This window comes from Notechis scutatus, chromosome 16 (assembly GCF_049901735.1).
Source record: "Notechis scutatus isolate UNSWTSFEM ecotype Mainland chromosome 16, rNotScu1.2, whole genome shotgun sequence".
Lineage (NCBI taxonomy): Eukaryota > Metazoa > Chordata > Lepidosauria > Squamata > Elapidae > Notechis > Notechis scutatus.
This window is the reverse complement of record NC_142024.1, coordinates 3068643-3088746: the sequence shown is the minus strand read 5'-3', so window position 1 is coordinate 3088746 and position 20104 is coordinate 3068643. Positions and strand designations below refer to the sequence as shown.

At 44.8% G+C, this 20104-nt stretch overlaps 2 protein-coding genes, 1 long non-coding RNA gene and 1 pseudogene across 3 annotated transcripts; 2 read left to right on the top strand and 2 right to left on the bottom strand.

Moving 5' to 3' along the window:
• Positions 1-867: 867 nt before the first annotated feature.
• On the bottom strand, positions 868-1485 carry LOC148129390 (uncharacterized; annotated as a pseudogene).
• A 1496-nt stretch (positions 1486-2981) lies between these two features.
• On the top strand, positions 2982-10226 carry CALML6 (calmodulin like 6). Its single transcript, XM_026681605.2, has 5 exons — positions 2982-3116; positions 5137-5311; positions 7038-7182; positions 7267-7367; positions 9811-10226. Exons 1-5 carry the CDS (start codon positions 3114-3116, stop codon positions 9855-9857), a joined length of 471 nt encoding a protein of 156 aa, XP_026537390.1. The 5' UTR covers positions 2982-3113; the 3' UTR covers positions 9858-10226.
• Positions 5652-6248, top strand: LOC148129389 (uncharacterized). The gene is made up of 2 exons (XR_015745508.1): positions 5652-5790; positions 6190-6248. It is a non-coding gene; the product is annotated as an uncharacterized LOC148129389 (long non-coding RNA).
• Positions 10227-10788: 562 nt separating the features above from the next.
• On the bottom strand, positions 10789-17720 carry TMEM52 (transmembrane protein 52). The gene is made up of 5 exons (XM_026681604.2): positions 17463-17720; positions 16868-16911; positions 16163-16207; positions 13139-13308; positions 10789-11930 (listed from the first exon to the last, which is right to left on the bottom strand). The coding sequence occupies exons 1-5, from the start codon at positions 17526-17528 to the stop codon at positions 11635-11637; spliced, it is 621 nt and encodes a 206-aa protein (XP_026537389.2). The 5' UTR covers positions 17529-17720; the 3' UTR covers positions 10789-11634.
• Between the last annotated feature and the right edge of the window lie 2384 nt (positions 17721-20104).

Below are 20104 nucleotides of genomic sequence, written 5' to 3'. Positions count from 1 at the left end.
TTGCCTCCAGAACTTGGGGGCCCTCCATCCCTGGAGGTTTTTAAAGAAGAGATTGGACAGCCACTTGTCCGGATTGTAGACAGCCTCCTGCTTGTGCAGGGGGTTGGACTAGAAGGCCTCAAAGTTCCCTTCCAGCTCTGTTATTCTGTAATTCCATCACCGTCAACAGTTTCTTAAAAGACTAAGGGGGTGGGGGGAGAAAGGGGTGGGCTCCCAGGTGCTTGGGTGCTCTCTGAGCTTGGTTGTTTTCTTGCGGACATTTCTTGTAGCCCTGATGATGTTCCCTAGTTGGGTAATGAAACGTCTTCAAGGAAACAAACCCCTCCTTTCAACCCTGAGCTACAAAGTCCTTCTATTGGACTCCTCAGTCTCTTTGCTAGCTTTCATTTTCTTTATTTTCTCCTTTGCACAACCCTTCTCTGAAAGGGAACGGAAGAGAGATGATGATACGAGGCCGTTGGGTGCTCCCTCCTCCTTCCTCACTAATTAATAATAATAATAATAATAATAATAATAATAATAATAATAATAATTGTCATTGTACGTATATACATAGTAAACACATACAACAAAATTCACATAACACCCAACATGCACACACACATGACAATCCCCAAACACCTCCCCACCTGCCAAAATTCCCTGCCCCCTCAAAACACACAAGCATCCACACTTCGGGTTTGTCCCATTTTACGCGGCCGTAAAATGGGACAAACCTCACTCAACAAACATCTCGCTCAGCAACAGAAACGTTGGGCTCAACGGCAGTCATAAGTCGAGGACTGCCTGTATGGCAGGCTCCCCCGGGACATTGGAAAGAAATCAAGCCAATCACTTTTCAGATTCCTACTCTGAAAGCATCTTTAATCACTGAGATAGATAGATAGATAGATAGATAGATAGATAGATAGATAGATAGATAGATAGATAGATAGATAGATAGATAGATAGATAGATAGATAGATAGATATAGGTAGATATAGATAGATAGATAGATAGATAGATAGATAGATAGATAGATAGATAGAAATAGAGAGATAGAAAAGATATAGATAGATATATATATAAATATAGAAAGATAGATAGATATAGGTAGATATATATAGATAGATAGATAGATGGATAGATAGATGTAGATATATAGATAGATTATATCTATATGATAGAAAATAGATAGATATAGATATAGATAGATAGATAGATAGATAGATAGATAGATAGATAGATAGATAGATAGATAGAGGTAGATAGAAAAAAGATATAGACAGATATATAGATATAAATATAGAAAGATAGATAGATAGGTAGATATATAGATAGATAGATAGATAGATAGATAGATGTAGATAGAAAAAAGATATAGATAGATTATATCTATATGATATAGAAAGATAGATAGATATAGGTAGATTAGATAGATAGATAGATAGATAGATAGATAGATAGATAGATAGATAGATAGATAGATAGATAGATAGATAGATAGATAGATAGAGGTAGATAGAAAAAAGATATAGACAGATATATAGATATAAATATAGAAAGATAGATAGATAGATAGATAGATAGATAGATAGATAGATAGAGGTAGAGAGATATAGATAGAAATATAGATAGATACAAAGATAGATATAGATATATAGATATAATATAGATATATAGATTAGATATATAGATCGAGATAGAGATAGATAGATAGAAAGATTTATATAGATAGATATAGATAGATATAGATACAGGTATAGATGTATTCCAGGGGTTATTTCACAGCTTCCAGGCCCTTGGGGGGAGGGGAATATTCAAAATACACTTGCTCCAAAAAAGATATCCTTATTTGGTGCACGATTGATGGAGTCGGGGGTCTCTAGGGACCCTCTTGCCATGTGGCGTGGGTGTCTACAGCTCACTCTTGTTTAGGGACAAGAACAGGTGGCTGGCTGGCAGCCATCATATAGTGTTTCGTTTTGGTCGCTTCGGCCATGAAAGAAGCCCACCTTCCCTGGAGATTATTATTATTTTTTTGCAATCTGTGTGTGTGTGTGTGTGTGCGGGTGGATGTCTCGATGGCAGGGTCGTTTAAAACCCAACCTTTTCTCTGCTTCATTTGGCCTCCGTTATGAGGGGGGTCACGCTTCACATTTGGGGGGGAGAAGGGAGAAGAGACTCGGTTGTCAGGGCCACAGATGAAATGGGTGGGACTTTGGGGTTCGATTGTGATGCTAAATCAAAGACTATCTATATATATATTTTTCTCTCTCTCTATCCCTGGAGAACGGGGAGAAATATCACCCACCTTTGGGACCAAGTCTGCAGTTTCAGACCAGTTTCTGGGCTGAAGTTTGCAGATGCTCCAACCTTTGGCAACATCTGTCTTTTTTTTCCCCCACTGGTGGAGGCACTGCAGCTTGAAGTCCTTCAGGGAGGGAGAAAGGAAGGGAGGGAGAAAATGGAAATGGAAAGGAAGGGAAGAAGGGAAGGAGGAAATGGAAATGAGAAGGAAGGAAATTGAAATGAGGTTGGGAAGAAAGGAAATGGAAATCAGGTGGGAAGGAAGGGAAGGAGGCAGGGGGAGAGAGAGAGGGGGAGTGAGGAAATAGAAATGAGAAGGTGGGAAGGAAGGGAGGGAGGGAATGAAATGAAAAGGTGAGAAAGGGGGAAAGAAGGAAATGAGAAAGAAGGAAATTGAAATGAGGGTGGGAAGAAAGGAAATGGAAGTCAGAAGGAAGGAAGGAAGGAAGGAAGGAAGGAAGGAAGGAAGGAAGGAAGGAAGGAAGGAAAGAAGGAAGGAAGGAAGGAAGGAAGGAAGTCGTTTTGCCATCTGCCCAGAGAGCTCCAGTTTTCCGCCCCAAGCAAAGCAGATGCACCATTTCAATGCAAGACCTTCTTCAAGGCTTAGCAGTGGCATTAAGACAAATTCTTCCCCCATAAATAGGACCCTCCACCTTTCATTCCCATAAAAGGCTACCAATATCCTTCCTCCCCTGGGATTAAAGACTCCTGCACTCTCTCCTTAACCGTACAAATGAATAGCTTCCCCACCATTTCTGCCCGCATGTCCTATCCCACCACCAGTTAGCTGAAGGGTGCCATCCAGGGCGGAAAATACCAAGAAAATGGTAAGTTTCTAACCGCGTATAAATGTTAAAAAAACTTTCTCTCGGGATAGGAACCTCAAGCTGCTCTGCAGTTTGTGGGTCTCTAGTTTCCCGTTTGCTCTATTTCCAATCAATTGGCAGATTTTTTTTTTTTAAAAATGAGATTTTACCCCTAACTACAACATTCTAAAACAGCTGGAAGAGAAACCTCTGCAAAAAATATTTCCCTTCATCTATCCTTGGCTGGATGGCTGAGTGGAGCTCTTTTGCCATAGGATCCTCTTTCGTGGGGATCTCTCTAAGAGAATCCCAGGTAGTTTTTATTCATCTTTTGCAGAAAAATGTCCTGGTTTATAAGTGTTGCTTATCCCAAACGAACAGGTTGTATCGTTCTGTGCCTCTGTATTGAAATTCCTCCGGTCCCGGAGTCTGAAAACTTGTTTGAGTTGGCTTAACTATTGCAGATGTTTATTATGACTCTGTAACCATAGTAAATGTTTGATTTGACACCTCAAGAAAGGAAAAGATGACGAGTAAGAGAAAAGGTGCAGGAAAGAAGGGATAAAAAAAAATGGATTTTAAAAAATTGCAGCCGTTTGGAAAATTGGTGAATACCGGCATGAATAAAAAGGCTAGACGTGTGCATTTGAATTCTAAAAGAGAAAAATCACAATAGTTTCGGAAAGGGGGATAAAGTGATTGTTTTGCTAAATTTCCTAAATTTCAAAATGTATTTTCCCTGCATTTTAGTAAGGGGCATTTTGGTGTGCGTTGTGTGAAGCACACACTTTTAATTTTGATTTAAAAATGCAGGGAATTGGCAATGCTTCGGCAGGCGTCTTTCGGAGTCAGTAAAATAAGCCGAGAAGGGAATTTTTTATTTTTTTTATTTTTCTCATAATCCTAGAAACCGACTTTCCTCAAGTGAGTGGAACTGGCAGTAGGGCTGGAAAGGCTACGTCTGACCATCGAAAATGATTCATTTTCTACTATTTGCCAAAATAAAGTCTATCGCGGTGTATATAGGCAAGGGGAACGGTCACATACACATTATAAGACATAAAGGACGCTTAATCTCCTACATTTTTTTTTGCAGAATGTAATCCCACCTGTTTTGCATGATTTCCTTCTCCGACTTTTGATATCTGTTTTACTTCCCCAGAGGAAACATGGGAATTATTATATTTCGGGTCACCTTGTGAATGTTTTTTTTTTTTTAAGTAGATCAGTGATCGCAAGAGTCACCCATGCCTTAATCACTTCCCATTCGGATTACTGCAATGTGCTCTATGTGGAGCTGCCCTTGTAGACCATCCAGGAACTGTGGTTGGTTCAGAATGCATTGGCAACAAGTAGCCAACGGGCGCCCTGCAGTTCACCTGAGTAACATCATTGGTGTGTGAATTGCACTGGCTTCCAGTCGCTGTCCAGGTGTGATTCAAGGTGCTGGTTATCACTTTGAAAGCCCTACAGGGCACAGGGTTGGGTTTCTTGTGGGGCCACCTCTTCTGTAGGGCATCTGCCCATCCTACTAAGTTCGATAGGATGGGTGTGTCAGGGTTCCATCGATGTGCTTCGGTTGGAGAATGTGATTTATGACACACCCTGGGAGGAGGGGGGGGGGAAACAGGGTCATAGGTGGGCAGTCAATTACGTAAGGCAGAGCCGACTGCACTTGGGAAAAATGCCTGACATTTTGCTCCTAATAAATAATTGGATTTCTTTTGAAACTTGGCTCGAGGCTCATGAATTAATTAGGGCATCCGTCGGAACCCTGACAGGATATGTTCCAGATCCTCTCTGTTAAGTGTTGCCCACTGATGAGACCTCCTTTGTGGCTGCTCCATTCCTTTCGATCTCCACTGGAGATCAGAGGGACCCTTAATTTTTTTTTAGCCTTCTGGAAGTTCCTTCTTTAAATCTTCTTTTCTTCTCATCTCCAAGTGCCACAATTGACCCCCTAGGAGAAGCAGCATCTCAGCCAACCCAAAGTCTACTCTGCCCTTGTCTAATGTTCACGCTGGCTTTCTTCCCGCCGCAGGCAGGAACTCTAACCCCGGAGCAGATCACCGAATACAAAGGCATCTTTGAGATGTTTGATGAAGAGGGGAACGGCTTGGTGAAGACGGACGACTTGGAAAGCCTGATGAGTTTGATCGGCATCAACCCCACCAAGCGAGACCTCGCCAACATGGCCAAGGATGTCGACAAAGACAGTAAGATGGCGGCCGTCCCAAGGGGCTGCCTTAGGTTCCGCAAGAACCATTGGTGTCCTCCAGAATTTCGTGTCCTTCACCGTTCTCTTGATCCTTGTCTGATAATCTGGCTGTTACGGCTTATTTGCTAGGATTTTTCAGGAGTTCCATACGCAAAGACCCATCTTCCTGAGCCCTGCATATCCTTCTGATGTGGTTTCCTTCCCCCTCCCACAAGGAAAGACCTTCTTTCCTAGTTTCAGGAAATGGATTGCTTGTTTCTTTGGCTGATTTCCTTCCATTCCTCCCTCATCACCGGAGTTGTATTTACAAGCTTGACACGGCACAACAGCCTGGCTGTAAATGAATGATTATGCAAACAGTTTCTTTTGGAAGGGGAAAAAGGGGTTCTCCCCCCCCCACTCCCCATTGAGGACAAATTGTGACTTCTTTGAAGAGGTTTATGCAAATTTCATCTAATACAGAACTTTCTGGAAACTGTAAGCAGATTGAGTCCCTTCCATGTTTTAAGGAAGATCAGCCAAAGCGTAATTTCCCAGAAGGCAAAATAAATGACAAACGTCCCTGGGTGCTGAAGGGTTACAAAAAAATAGACAACTTACTTAACAGTGTTAAAAGAAAATGGGAACTTTGGATTTTAATATTAAAATAATTTAAAAAACAAATCACATTGCAATAAGGCCCCAATCCTTGCAAGCAGTTATTGAGCTGAAGTTCTCCTGAAAGATTGATCAATCTGAGCTCTGCTAATGTTATGTGGGATATTTTAGTGATATTCATGTTTAAAACCTCCTTTGAGCAAAGCTCAACTCCCGGTGACTTTAACCCAAAGTTTATTATTGTGGTTTTCTGAGGGTTTCGTTTTCTTTGGCTTCCAGTTGACCAGTCAAAATTTCCTGGTGGTCTCCCATCCTCCTGACCTCTCTTACTTTCTGAGGTGAGCCATAACTGAGATCAGCTGTAACAGCCTTAAAAGTGGGCATCATATTCCTCTCTATTCCACCCAGGGACCTCAGGACATTGCTGGTGACCCTCCTGTCTCCTTCTGCGTCCTCAAACTTTTGGGGGAAGACTCCTATCTCTGCCTGCAAAAAGATGGCAGCCGCCCCAAGATGAAGTTGATCGGGAACAAGTCCAGAATATAGAATAACGGAGTTGGAAGGGACCTTGGAGGTCTTCTAGTCCAACCCCCTGCTTAGGCAGGAAACTGTACACCACTTCAGATAAAATCCAATCGCTTATTAAAAACTTCCAGTGTTGGAGCATTCACAACTTCTGGAGGCATGATTCGTTTTTCTCGCTGTCAAGAATTTCTCCTTAGTTCTAAGTTGCTTCTCTCCTTGATGAGTTTCCATCCGTTGCTTCTTGTTTTATCATCAGGGGCTTTGGGGAATAGCTTGACTCCCTCTTCTTTGTGGGAACCCCTGAGATATTGGAAGACTACAATCATGTCCCTCCCAAGTACTTCTTTTCGTCAAACTAGACATATCCAGTTCCAGCGACCGTTCTTCGTATGTTTTAACCTCCAATCCCCTAATTGTCTTCGTGGCTCTTCTCTGCGTTCTTGCTAGCGTCTCAACATCTTTATTTAAATCGTGGCGACCAAAAATGGATGCAGTCTTCCAAGTGTGGCCTTATAAAGCAGTATTAACACTTCATGTGATCTTGATTCTATCCCTCTGTCTATGCAGATTTGATTGACCTCTGTCTCTTTTTTTTCCTCCAGAAAAAGGCACCTTCAACTGCGATGGCTTTCTGGTGTTGATGGGCATTTACCACGAGAAATCCAAAAACCAGGACGAGGAACTCCGAGCCGCCTTTAAAGTCTTTGACAAAGAACACAAGGGCTACATTGAGTGGGACACGCTCAAGTAAGTGATGGAGTCAGACACAGTGGCCCAAGGAGAGGATAGAAGGGGTGGCTTCAAGCCTTCTCGTGTTCTCTGCCTTTTTAGATACGTATTGATGAACGCCGGAGAACCGCTGAACGAACACGAAGCTGAACTCATGATGAAGGAAGCCGACAAGGACGGAGATGGGACCATCGACTACGAAGGTACTGGAAGCATAATCCCTACCCATCCTGATCCAGAGGTGGTATTCAGCCGGTTCTGACCAGTTCTAGAGAACCAGTAGCGGAAATTTTGAGTAGTTCGGAGAACCGGCAAACCCCACCTCTGAAATAATGAGTCTCGAGCCAAACTTCCAAAAACTTAAAAAAGGATTTATTGGGAGTTAACGTGCCAGCACTGCCTGGGTGTATCGTAATTCATACTCTCCAATGGGACACCTCCCTAGCCCAGAGTCATCAATCATGCTCTCCAGTTAGAATTTTGCAAGGCAGAAACTTCCGTCTCCTAGTTACTATCTTTGAAAACATTTATGGAATACAGTTTCAGTTTGCAAGCTACTGCACTGCAACTCTAAAAAGACCAGAGAAATATTTTATGAGTTGACATGGGGAGAGGATGGAGATTTTGCAGTATCCTTCCCCTGCCACGCCCACCAAGCCACGCCCACAGAACCTGTAGTAAAAAAAACTGAATACCACCAATGCTGCCATCCAATGACATGAGCCAGAAGGTTGCCTTGAAGAACGTACAGTTTCGAGTCAGTTTTACATAAATCAAGACGGGCGCAATGATTTTAATTTATGGAAAGCGAGACTAATTTATCAAAGGCTCCCAGAACAGATAAAGACAATTCCTGGCCTGCAGGTCAACAGTCTAAAAGGTCTCGGCACTGAAAGGAAAGAGGATAGGGAGGGAAAAAAGGAAGTGCTAATTCTGAACATTGAACAGGTGAATAAAGGATGGAAGATCATATGGATACATGTGTGCAGTTTTCAGGCAATCATATGACAATACTGTGAAGAAATACTTGGCACCCCCTAGTTTGAAATTAAAAGCTCTTACTTCTCTAAGCTGCCTGTCAGGATATCTTCCTCTGGAAGAATTTAGATGCTGGCTTGTTATACAGCCGAAACTGTTAATGCTGCGCACCTGTTCCTTCCTTTTAAACTTAGTTCCGTCTTCCAGCTCCATCTCCGCACTTAGCTGGACTGGTAGACTTTACTTTTAAAAACAAGAGTTACAAACGAAACCGTGACAACCTCTGCCTAGGTTTGCCATAAGCAAGTTGATTAACTGCCTGTTTTTTATCTTATGCAAAGATAGGAACAGTCTCCCCCGTGAGATGCCTTGGAGTTCAAATGCCAGAGTTCTCCTGCAGCCTGGCGAAAAGCTGAGGCTAAAAAGGTGGAATTGGGAAATTATAGGGAAAGCACCAAAGCAAACAGGCCCGCCATGCCTCCAATTGTCCACTAGAAGGCGCCGTCTGGATAGAAACTGATCCACCTACCACAGCAAAATACATTTATTTATTTTGCAATAAACCCATTGGCTGGACATTTTCACCTACTCTCTTTAAGCTTATTCCGAGATTTCAAATTGGGTGGGGGTGGTAGATTTTTGACTTCTTTGCTGTTTGATTTCACACCGCTTTTAACTTTTGAGTTGGTTAACATGGATGTAGAACCATGGGCTGATTTTGTGGGATAAATGACAATTTATCTGAGACCTACATGGAAAGATGCTTACATAAATAAATTCAAAACCTTTATTGTCTATTGTCCATCATGTATACAATGGTATTGGTCATATCAGGATGGCTGGGGAATTCTGGGAGTTGAAGTCCAATGTTAACTTAAACTGGCCAAGGCTGGGAAACCCTGGCCTAAGCGATCATCTAATGACAGTATTGTGTCATGCCCCTGTCAGAGTCTGAATCCGGACAGTTGACTGGGTCTGACTGGGCAGAACAAGGGAGAGGGAGTTCAGATGAAGAACCAGGCCCACTCTCTCTGCATCCTAGGGCACACAGGGAGGAAGGAAGAAGGGAGCAACGTGGGTTGCATGGCTTACGGGGGAGGAAAGGGCCCCGATTCCCTCCATTAGCCACGCCTGGGAAGAAAGTTTATAAGAAAGGCAGGCTGAGTGCGGCAGGCTGTTTGGAGCAAACATGATTTTATCTTGTGTTGTCGTGGCTTATCTGTGTTCCTGGCATCTTCCCAATCATGTGAGTTTTGCCATGCCTTCAAGTCTGAAATTCTTGCTCCTGCCCTGCCAAACTAATTACTTGTTTGGCTTGTTTAGACTTTAAGTTACAGTTTGTGATGACCATGTTTTGGACTTAATTTTCTCCGCCCCATGGAAACAAAGCAAGGTAGCATAGGGATCTGGGTCACCTTCGGTTCATAACTATGTCCTCCAGAACTTCATCCTTGGTCCACCAAACTGGCCAACTTCTTGTCTCCACTTAGCCTAACAGAAGAGCTGAGTCCTGGGTGGAAAAATTACTGCTAAGGGCCAGCCTTTGTGGCATTCTGTCAACATGTTTTTTTTGGGGGGGGGAGGAAGGCAAGAAAGGAAGGACACGGGTTTAAAAAAAAGGACATTTCTACCTTCTTGCTCTAGATTTTGTTTTTCCTTCCTTCCTAGAATTTGTGGCCATGATGACGGGCGAATCCTTCAAACTGACTCAGTAAGACCTCCGAGAAACTTTTCGGCTTCATCTCCCCTATCTTGCTTTCTCTTTCTCCGGCGATACCAAGAAGGGGGTAAGAGACCGTGGCAGAACCTGGACAGCAAATAACAACACGTAAAGTCACAGCCCTGGTCCGCAGCAAGAGTCTTTTGTCAGGATTCCAGCAATCGCCCTAATTAAATCACGATTCTCGAGCCAAACTTCAAAAAACTTCAAAGGATCCATTACAGGCGACATACTGGCCCTGCCCTGTATGAAGCCAACTCTGGCCTACATCATTTACAGTCCCCTGTGACCCTGTTCCCCCCCCCCCCTGGGTTGGGTGTGTCATAAATCAGATTCTCCAATTAAATATATTCGTGGGCAAAAACTCTGGTATTTTAGTTACACTCTTTTAAAGAGAAGAGTTGGAATGTACTTTCGCTTCCAAACTGCTGCACTGCTCTTCCAGATTTCCTTCCTCCCCCACTTTTTAAGGCAGCTACTAAAACAGACATAGTTCGTTTAACCCGATGCCTCGCTTGGCCATGCAAATGTTGGGCTCAGTTGTGGTCGTAAGTTGAGGACTCCCTCTGTTGCAAAACAGGGGTGCTCCAGAGGCAAGGAATAATTCAAATAGAACAAGGGTCTTCAAACTTGGCAACTTTTAAGACTTCAACTCCCAGAATCCCCGAGCTAACATGGACTGGAGGAGGAATTCTGGGAGTTGAAATCCACAAGTCTTAAAGCTGTGAAGTTGGAAGACCCCGAAATAGAAAACTACACAGCAAAACAAACATGTTCCCTAAAGGTGACGGATATTGGAGACTATTTCAGATTCGTCCCCAAATTTCTGCCAATGGGGGGACGACGACTATTCAGGGGCGTATTTATATAAGCATTCTCCCAATATGTTGACCTTCTATTTACAACAGATACACAGAGAGAAGGGGGGGAGATAAACATAAACATTTTTTAAGACGAATACCTAAAATACAAAATGCTTCGTGGTCCAAGCAGAATATTGCTAGATTCAAAATACAACAAGGGCTTCTTGGCGAAAAGATGGCACTGTCCTATAAATCCACAGGAAGAACTCCAAATCTCCCAACGCGAAGTTCACATTCCAGTTGGACACAGCATCACATTCCAAAGTTCACATTCCAGTTGGACACAGCAACCTGTCCTCGGAGACCCGCAGGAACCGAGAAACGATATTCTGGTCTGGATTGAGGATTCAAAACGTGACAAAAGTTTCCAACCTTGGTATCGTGAAAACATTTTCTCAGTCTATCGAAAGCAGAAGTAGGGATTTCATTTTATTTTTTTAAAAAGGGCTCTGGGTCCAAGCTTGGCCGTTACATAGCAACGAATCCCATCTTTCAGCAATTTGCTAGAAAATCCAGTCTTCCCAGAAGAAAGAGAGATTAATCTGTACTGGCTCTCGTTTTTTGTTTTTTTTCATTTCACCCCTCCCGACGGCAGGATGCAGACCCCTTTTAAGTCCAGCGGCCGAATGCTGCAACGGTTTATAAGGGTGAAAAAGGCCATTTTCTGCTCATCCAATGCACTCAAGGCAGCTGAACCTCTAAGGTGGGGGCGGAGGGAGGCTCGTTAGTTTTCACCTTGGAAAATTCAGACGCGGGAGGCAAGGATCTTCTTTCCATCGCCTCGAAAAGTCCCAACGGTACTCAGAAGTGGCAGGAGATGCTAGATCCCAGTCCAGAGGATACAAATTTCCCTCCTCTGCCCGTGACTTAGGTCCATATTCTCTCGTTCCCCTATCGAAGAGACCCCCACTACGACTGCTCGGGGGAGGACGTAGAGGCGTCCCCCGTGTTCTCTTGCCCCTCCATGGGGCAGTTTGGGGATGATTCGGGCAACTTGGGCGAGGCTGCTGGTTCACAGGCTCCGCTCTCTGGTTTCTGGCCCACTGACAGAGTCTCGGTGTGAGGCTTGGACATCTGGATGGCCTCGTCGTAAGAGGGGGGCATCTCTATGGCGTAGAGGCTGTAGGCTGGAGGGCAGGTGGTATTCCTATCCGGGTCTCCAAAAGGCAGGGAGACGTTGGGAGGGTACTGGAGAGAGCTGTAGGCTGTCAAAAAAACGAAGCAGAACATTAGGCTGTCCTGTAATGTTTTTTTTAAATAATAATAATAATAATAATAATAGATTGAGTCTGTCATCTGCACCTCTATAACTGTCTGCTTTGGTTCTGCAACCCAACAAGGCAGACACAGACTTTAGAGGATAATTAGGACTGCAGAAAAAAACAATTACTACCAACTTGCCTTCAATCAAGGACCTGTATACTGCATGAGTCAAAAAGAGGGCTGTGAAAATATTTACAGACCCCTCACATCCTGGACATAAACTGTTTCAACTCCTACCCTCAAAAGGACACTATAGAGCCCTGCACACCAGAACAACTAGACACAAGGACAGTTTTTCCCCCGAACGCCATCACTCTGCTAAACAAAGAATTCCCTCCACACTGTCCAACTATTTACAAAGTCTGCACTACTATTACTATTAACCTTCTCATCACTCCTTATCACCCCTCCCCTCTCACTTGTGACCATAGGACTGTAACTTTGTCGCTTGCATCCTTACGATTTATATTGACTGCTTCCTAGTATGATTTGATGGCTTATTGTACCCTATGACTATTATTAAGTGTTGCACGTGATGATTCTTGACTCTTTATTTTCCTTTATGGACACTGAGAGCATTTGCACCAAGACAAATTCCTTGTGTGTCCAATCCCACTTGGCCAATAAAAGAATTCTATTCTATTCTATTCTATTCTATTCTATTCTATTCTATTCTATTCTATTCTAAATTCTATTCTACTCTACTCTACTCTACTCTACTCTACTCTACTCTACTCTACTCTATTTAAATTTAAGAAAATGTCCAATTCCCTCTTAGGGACTCCGGGCAGCTTGCAAGAATAAAAGCTGAAAACGAGAAGAATAGATAAAGCAATAGAGATCGTTCTCAGCTTATGACAATTGAGTGAAACATATCCGTTGCTAAGCAAATCATTACAGTGGTTAATGGTTAGTCGCACCGATTGTTAAATGAACCTGCCTTCCCTGCTGACTCGGCTGGTCAGAAGGTCGCAAAAGGGGAATTGCGTGGGCCCCGCTGACGCTGCGACAGTCATAAATATGAGACGGTGGCCAAGCACCCGGATTCTGCTCCCGTGGCCGTGGAGGATGGTCCCCACAAATCACGCCTAAAACTCCGGGATTTTTAGAGAAGGCCCAGAAAAAGAGAAGCCCATCGTGGTTTACTTACAGGTGACGGTGCTGTGGGCGGTGCTGTCGTGCTCCAGGGGGATGACGGTGAGGTCGTGTGCCCGGGGCGGGAAGGTTTGGCGCAGGGGGTGCTTGGTGCGGCAGCAGAACTTGGCACAGCTGGCTCCGATCCCGCACATCAGGAGCACAAACACCGTGAGCAGGATAAGCCTTGTGGGGAGAAAAGGGGAAAAGTCAGTGAGTGGGATTTCAAGGAGGGAGGGAGGGATAAAAAGATGGGAGGAAGGTAGGAAGGAGAGAAAGCAGGAGAGAGGGAGGAAGGCAAAGAGCGAAGGAAGGAAGGAAGGAAGGAAGGAAGGAAGGAAGGAAGGAAGGAAGGAAGGAAGGAAGGAAGAAAGGAAGAATGGAAGGGTAAAAAGAGGGAGGGAAGGGATAAAAGAGAAGGAAGGGAGAGAAAATAGGAGAGAGGGAGGAAGGCAAAGAGCGAAGGAAGGAAAGGAAGGAAGGAAGGAAGGAAGGAAGGAAGGAAGGAAGGAAGGAAGGAAGGAAGGAAGGAAGGAAGGAAGGAAGGAGGAAAGGAAGAATGGAAGGGTAAAAGAGGGAGGGAAGGGATAAAAGAGAAGGAAGGAGAGAAAATAGGAGAGAGGGAGGAAGGCAAAGAGCGAAGGAAGGAAAGGAAGGAAGGAAGGAGGGAGGGAGGGAGGAAAGGAAGAATGGAAGGGTAAAAGAGGGAGGGAAGGGATAAAAGAGAAGGAAGGAGAGAAAATAGGAGAGAGGGAGGAAGGCAAAGAGCGAAGGAAGGAAAGGAAGGAAGGAAGGGAGGGAGGGAGGGAGGAAAGGAAGAATGGAAGGGTAAAAGAGGAGAGGGAAAGGATAAAAGAGAAGGAAGGAGAGAAAATAGGAGAGAGGGAGGAAGGCAAAGAGAAAAGGAAGGAAGGAAAGCAGGAAGGGGGAGGAAAGGGAAGGGTAAAAGAGGGAGGGAGGGAGGGAGGAAGGGATAAAAGAGAAGTAAGGAGAAAAAGTAGGAGAGAGGAAGGCTAAGAGAAAAAGAAGGAAGAAGAGAGAAACCAGGAAGGAGGGGGAAAAGAAAGTAGGAAGGGAGGGTAAAAGAGGGAGGGGTGGAAGGAATAAAAGAGAGAAGGAGAGAAAGCAGAAAGGGAGGGAGGCAAAGAGGGAAGGGAGGGAGGGAGGAAGGAAGGAAGAAGAGAGAAAGCAGGAAGGAGGGAGGAAAGAAAGAAGAAAGGGTAAAAGAAGGGGGGAAGTGATAAAAGAGAGAAGGAAAGAGTGAAAGCAGGAAAGAGGGAGGAAGGCAAAGAAAATTTTTACGCATTTGTGTGTGTGTGTATGTGTGTGTGTGTGTACGCACGTGTCTCTCCCCCACACCAATTATAGCCCTGACTGCCTGCTACAAAAAAGAAAGAAAACCTCATAAAACTTTTGCACTATGATTATAAGCAATCCGTTCATAGGGCAGGAAGGCAGATCGCCAAAAGAAAAAAGAAAAGAAAAGAAAAGAAAATGGGTACTCAGAAAGTTAAGGATTTAACATTTCTAGGTAAAACATTGCCTAAATCTTTCCTTAATGCTTTCCCCATGATGGCAGCAACGTGGAAGTGTGAACCCAGTCCAACTTTACGTGGCTTCTGCAAATTTAAGAGGCTGAATGCAAAAAGCATTGCGTCGTCTTTAAAACGATTCCAGTTCGGTTCTTTTATTCTCAAAAATTCCCCGGGAGCAGAGCGAAGTAGGAGGAAACCTGACCTCATCCTCAAATATGCCAAACATCCCCGCCAGAGCTAAGTCAGAATGAGTCGAAGGACCTGACCCATGTTTGACTTCTCCGCTAGCAAAACCAGGCCATCTGAATCACAGCAAAGAGGGAAGATCCACCCACTTTTTCTGGGTGAGGCAACGCTTCTCAAGTTTCTGATAGCCCAGGATGTTGACCTACTAATTTGGTGTCTTTCTCTGAGTCACACACACCCCATGGCAGGCATGGATATATATATATATATTTGTTCAGGTATTTTCCCACGTCATTTTAGTTGTGCTTTTAAAGTTGTAGCAATCTCATCTGGCATCATCCGGCTTCTGTATTGTGTTCGTCTGATCCAGCTGAACAACTGTAAAAGTCTGACTCACAGACGAACACAATACAGAAGCCTGATAATGGCAGATGAGATTCTGCCGAAACGTTGCTACAACTTTAAAAGCACAACTATAATGATGTGGGAAAATACCCGAACAAAGCTGAATACCATACATATATATGTGTGTGTGTGTGTGTGTGTGTGTGTGTGTGTGTATGGATCTTTGGTTATTCGGGTTTTCTCCTGCGTAAGATTGGAAGTATCTAGGCAATGTTTCGATGAAGTCTCATTCATCATCTTCAGGCTTGTGTCTTCGGCTCTGTGCTTCTCAGAGTGATGTGAGCTTGCAGCTGCTTCTTCCTTTTAACTGCTAGTTGATTGGGTGGGGGCTTGGCTGTGTTCTGATTGGGTGGGGGGTTGGCCGTGTTCTGATTGGCTGGAGGTGTGTTCTGTTCAGGTGGGGGCTTGGTTGTGCTCAGGTTAGTCTTAGTTGCTGGGGGATTTGAGCTGCTGAGCTATGATCCTGCTGTATGACTTCGAGTTCGTGGTCGTGCCGCATCTTCATGGTGGGTGTCAGTTCGCTTCATGTATGGCTCGGAGGGGTTTGAAGCGGGTAGTGATGCAGCTGCAGTGCGGCTTCTGGTCTGTGGTCGTGTCTCATCTTCTGTGTGGGTGTGAGTCTGCTTTCTACGTGGAAGTGTGGTGGTGGCATCTTGTGTGGCCCTCGTGGGTGTGGGAGGCAGAGAAGAGATGGGGTCGGCGGGCCCAGTCAGAGGTGGGATTGGCCGGTTCTCCGAACAACTCAAAATTTCCGCTACCGGTTCTCCAGAACTGGTCAGAACCGGCTGAAGGCCACCTCTGGTTTTAGCGCACTCTGAGAGACATCCAGGACTGGGTTTGAATTGGGACGAGCTGTTGCTCAAACGAAAGATGCTTCAAGGAACAATAAGGGGGAAAAAAAAAATACAACTTACCAAACGTACCACAAGCTGGTCCAACTGGTCCCTTTTTCGGAACATCTGCAAGAGAAGGAAGTCACCGGTCACGAATCAATCACTTGATCCGGTTCATACACACACACACACACACTCAGGTAAGAAAACTGATCCAGCCGACTCACACCCACAACAAACAGAAAAAAAGGTAAGCCGATTTTGTCACTTCCAGTTTGGAAGTGACTAACTTGGAAGGCTGAAAGGCTGAGCGCCCAAGAATGGAGGCCTTTGAACTCTGTGGCCGGAGGAGAAGACTCCTGCGAGTCCCTTAGACCGCAAGGCCATCCAAACGGTCGGTCCTAGAGGAGACCAACCTCTTGACTGCTCTTTAGAAGGCCGGATCCTGAAGAGGAAACTCAAAGACTTTGGCCACCTCATGGGAAGGAAGGACTCCCTGGAGAAGAAGAGCCAAATGCTGGGAACGATGGAGGGCAACAGAAGAAGAAGGAGACGGCAGAGAAGGAGGGAGTCAATGGGGAAACCGGAATCACTTTAACAGCCACATGACTGACTTAACAACCGAAGTGATTCATTTAACAACGGTGGCAAGAAAGGCCGTATCACAGGGCAAAACTCGCTTTTAAACCAACGTCTCGGTTAACAACAGAGATTTTGTGGCTCAGTTGTGGTCGAAAGTCAAGGACTGCCTGTACTACTCCAAGGAGATACTTCAAGTTTACTTACTCTTGGTGGCCGGTACAGAGGATCTCACAAAAGGAAGGCACAGCCTGGTGGAGAGGAGAAAAAAATAGAGCATTTAGCACGGGACAGGAAGACAAGAGGGCGAATCCTGAATCTTAATTTGGTGGCTCAGGAATGAAATATCGGCTCAGATTGAATCAAGGGGGAGCCAGGCTGGAGAAGAGAAGAGGAGAGAAGGGAAGGGAAGAGAAAAGGGAAGGGAAGGGAAGGGAAGGAAGGAAAGGAAAGGAAAGAAAGGAAAGGAAAGGAAAGGAAAGGAAAGGAAAGGAAAGGAAAGGAAAGGAAAGGAAGGAAGGAAAGGAGAATTTAAGGATGACAGATTTAAGCCCTCTCCCCTCCCATTCCCCCGTCCCCCACGACTCTAAAGCAAGTTAGCTTTTATAGACCGGATTTCTGGACACGTAAGAAAGGGGCGCTGGTGGTCCACAAGAGACGCACACCCGAAGGATGGACACGGGGGTTTCGCGAGTCGTGGGAACGCACCTTCTCCCACTAAAACCCCCTCCCCGAATATCCTCCGAGAGGCGACTGTGATTTAAACCCGGGGGGTGGTGGGGGGGGGGTGGAAGCCACTCACCTGTGCCCCGATCGCGGCTGCCAAAAGGAGAGGAGAGGCCGGGCTGGCTCGCTGGGTTGAAGCCATGGGCAGCGGGGGAAGGAGAGGCCCGGCTAGGCCCGGTTCTCCCCCGCCTCCAGGGCCCGCCGCCGAGGCAGCCTTTGTCTCGGACACACGAGCCAAGAGCGCCCGCCGATCGCGCAGGAGGAGATCCAGCCCGAGAGAGAGAGAGAGAGAGAGAGAAAAGGAGGCGCCCGCTAAGCGAAGGAGAGTCCTGGGCCAGGAGCCACGCCCCCTCCTTGCCGGGCCACGCCCCCTCCCAGCCCACCCGGCTTTGTTCTGCGACCGGAGGCGGCCCGCGGCTTCTCCTACCGGGCGCCCGCCGCTCCAGACGGGCTATCGAGCTCCACGCGGGCGCTCTCTGTCTAGTGGGGGACGGGGGAGACGGAGGCGTGGGACCCCTCTATCAGGAGGGCGGGTGGGGGGAATCAGGATTATGGGTTGGGGATTGAAGGGTGGTGGGATGACACCACCACCCCCCCACGCCCACCCCGAAAAGCCCCGGCTAAAGCCTGTCTTTTAATTCAGTGATGTCTGAAAAAGCGCGATCAGATCCCTCCTGGTTTGGGGCAACACAGCCTCAGTCAGTCAGTCTGTCTGTCTTCATCCATCCATCCATCTGTTTATTTATTTATTTTATTTATTTATTTGATTTGCCAATTGTTTACAAGATAATAAGTATAAATGTATACATAGTTGTGAATACATGAAATGGTTACATATAAGAAAAATAAAAGAATAGGAGAAACAATAGGACAGGGACGGTAGGCACGTTGGTGCGCTTATGCACGCCCCCTATCTATTTTCTATCTATCTACCTATCTATCTACCTATCTACCTATCTATCTATCTATCTATCTATCTATCTATCTATCTATCTATCATCTATCTACCTATCTACCTATCTATCTATCTATCTATCTATCTATCTATCTATCGGTTATCTGTATCTATCTCTATCTATCTATTTATCTATATCGGTTATCTGTATCTATCTATCTATCTATCTATCTATCTATCTATCTATCTATCTATCTATCTATCGGTTATCTGTATCTCTCTCTCTCTCTCTCTCTATTTATCTATCGATTATCTATATCTATCTATCATCTACCTACCTACCTACCTATCTATCTATCTATCTACCTATCTGTTATCTGTATCTCTCTCTCTCTCTATTTATCTATCTATCGATTATCTCTATCTATCTATCTATCTATCTATCTATCTATCTATCTATCTATCTATCTATCTATCTATCATCTTATCTATCATCTACCTACCTATATCTATCTATCTATCTATCTATCTATCTATCTATCTATCTATCTATCTATCTATCTATCTATCTATCTATATCTGTCTGTCTGTCTGTCTATCTCTCTATCTCTCTATTTATCGGTTATCTCTATCTATCTCTATCTATCTATTTATCTATATCGGCTATCTGTCTGTCTGTCTATCTATCTATCTATCTATCTATCTATCTATCTATTTATCTATATCGGTTATCTGTATCTATCTGTCTGTCTATCTATCTATCTATCTATCTATCTATCTATCTATCTATCTATATCGGTTATCTGTATCTATCTATCTATCTATCTATCTATCTATCTATCTATCTATCTATCTATCTATCATCTATCTATCTATCTTCTGACAAATGGCAGTCCAATCTCTTCTTGAAAGTCTCAGCTAAGGGCAACAAAAGAAGACTCAGCCGATCAGCTGGGACTCAATGGGAGGCAGAGAAGAGATGGGGTTGGCTGGTTCTCTGAACGACTCAAATTTTCCGCTCCCGGTTCTCCAGAACTGATCAGAACCGGCTGAATCCCCACCTCTGTCTCTCTGCATCATTTAAAAGAGAAATGTTCCCAGCCCGTCAGAGTTAATTCAGTGAAATCGGAGGTCCATTAAGGAGGCCTCTAATTGTACCATTGGAAGGCCAAAGCAAAGCCCTCTGGGCTGATAAGGCAGCTGCCCCTGTCCCTAGATGGGGCTTTAAAAATAATAATAATAATAATAAGCAATTCTCTCTCTGGATCAGAGAAAGCTCTGGGGGTGAGAAGGCCACCGATTTACAAGCTGGAAAATCTCCCCTAAGGCGGCCCTTTGATGGAAAGGAAGTGGCAGCTGAAGAGCCGGGATTAGAGCCAGAGAGAAAAAACAAGAATGCTGGTTCTTTTTTAAAAATTTTTAAATCCGAGACCCGGACATAGTGGCTTGGCGAGGCTCAAGGGGAAACTTAATTGGGGAGGGGGAAATCCAACCCAATTTCACAACGTGGATTAGATTCAACTGGGTGGTGGGTTTCCACCTCCCCCTTCTCTGTATTGACCCATCTTTGAATGTACTTTGGCCAACATGCAGGGTAGAGGGAAGAAATGATAGGTAGAGTTTCCTGCCTGAGCAAGGTCCCTTCCAACTCTGCCATTCTGCGTTTCTCTTCAGGGCTAACCATCATGGCCAGGGTTGAGAGTAATGCTAAGCCACAATGGTTAGTTTCTTTCTGGTTGGATGCATTTTTTAGTCACAATCTGGATGGGTGAGCCCACTTTTCCAGGTCCACCCCCGATTGTCCATTCCTCTTCTCTCTCTCT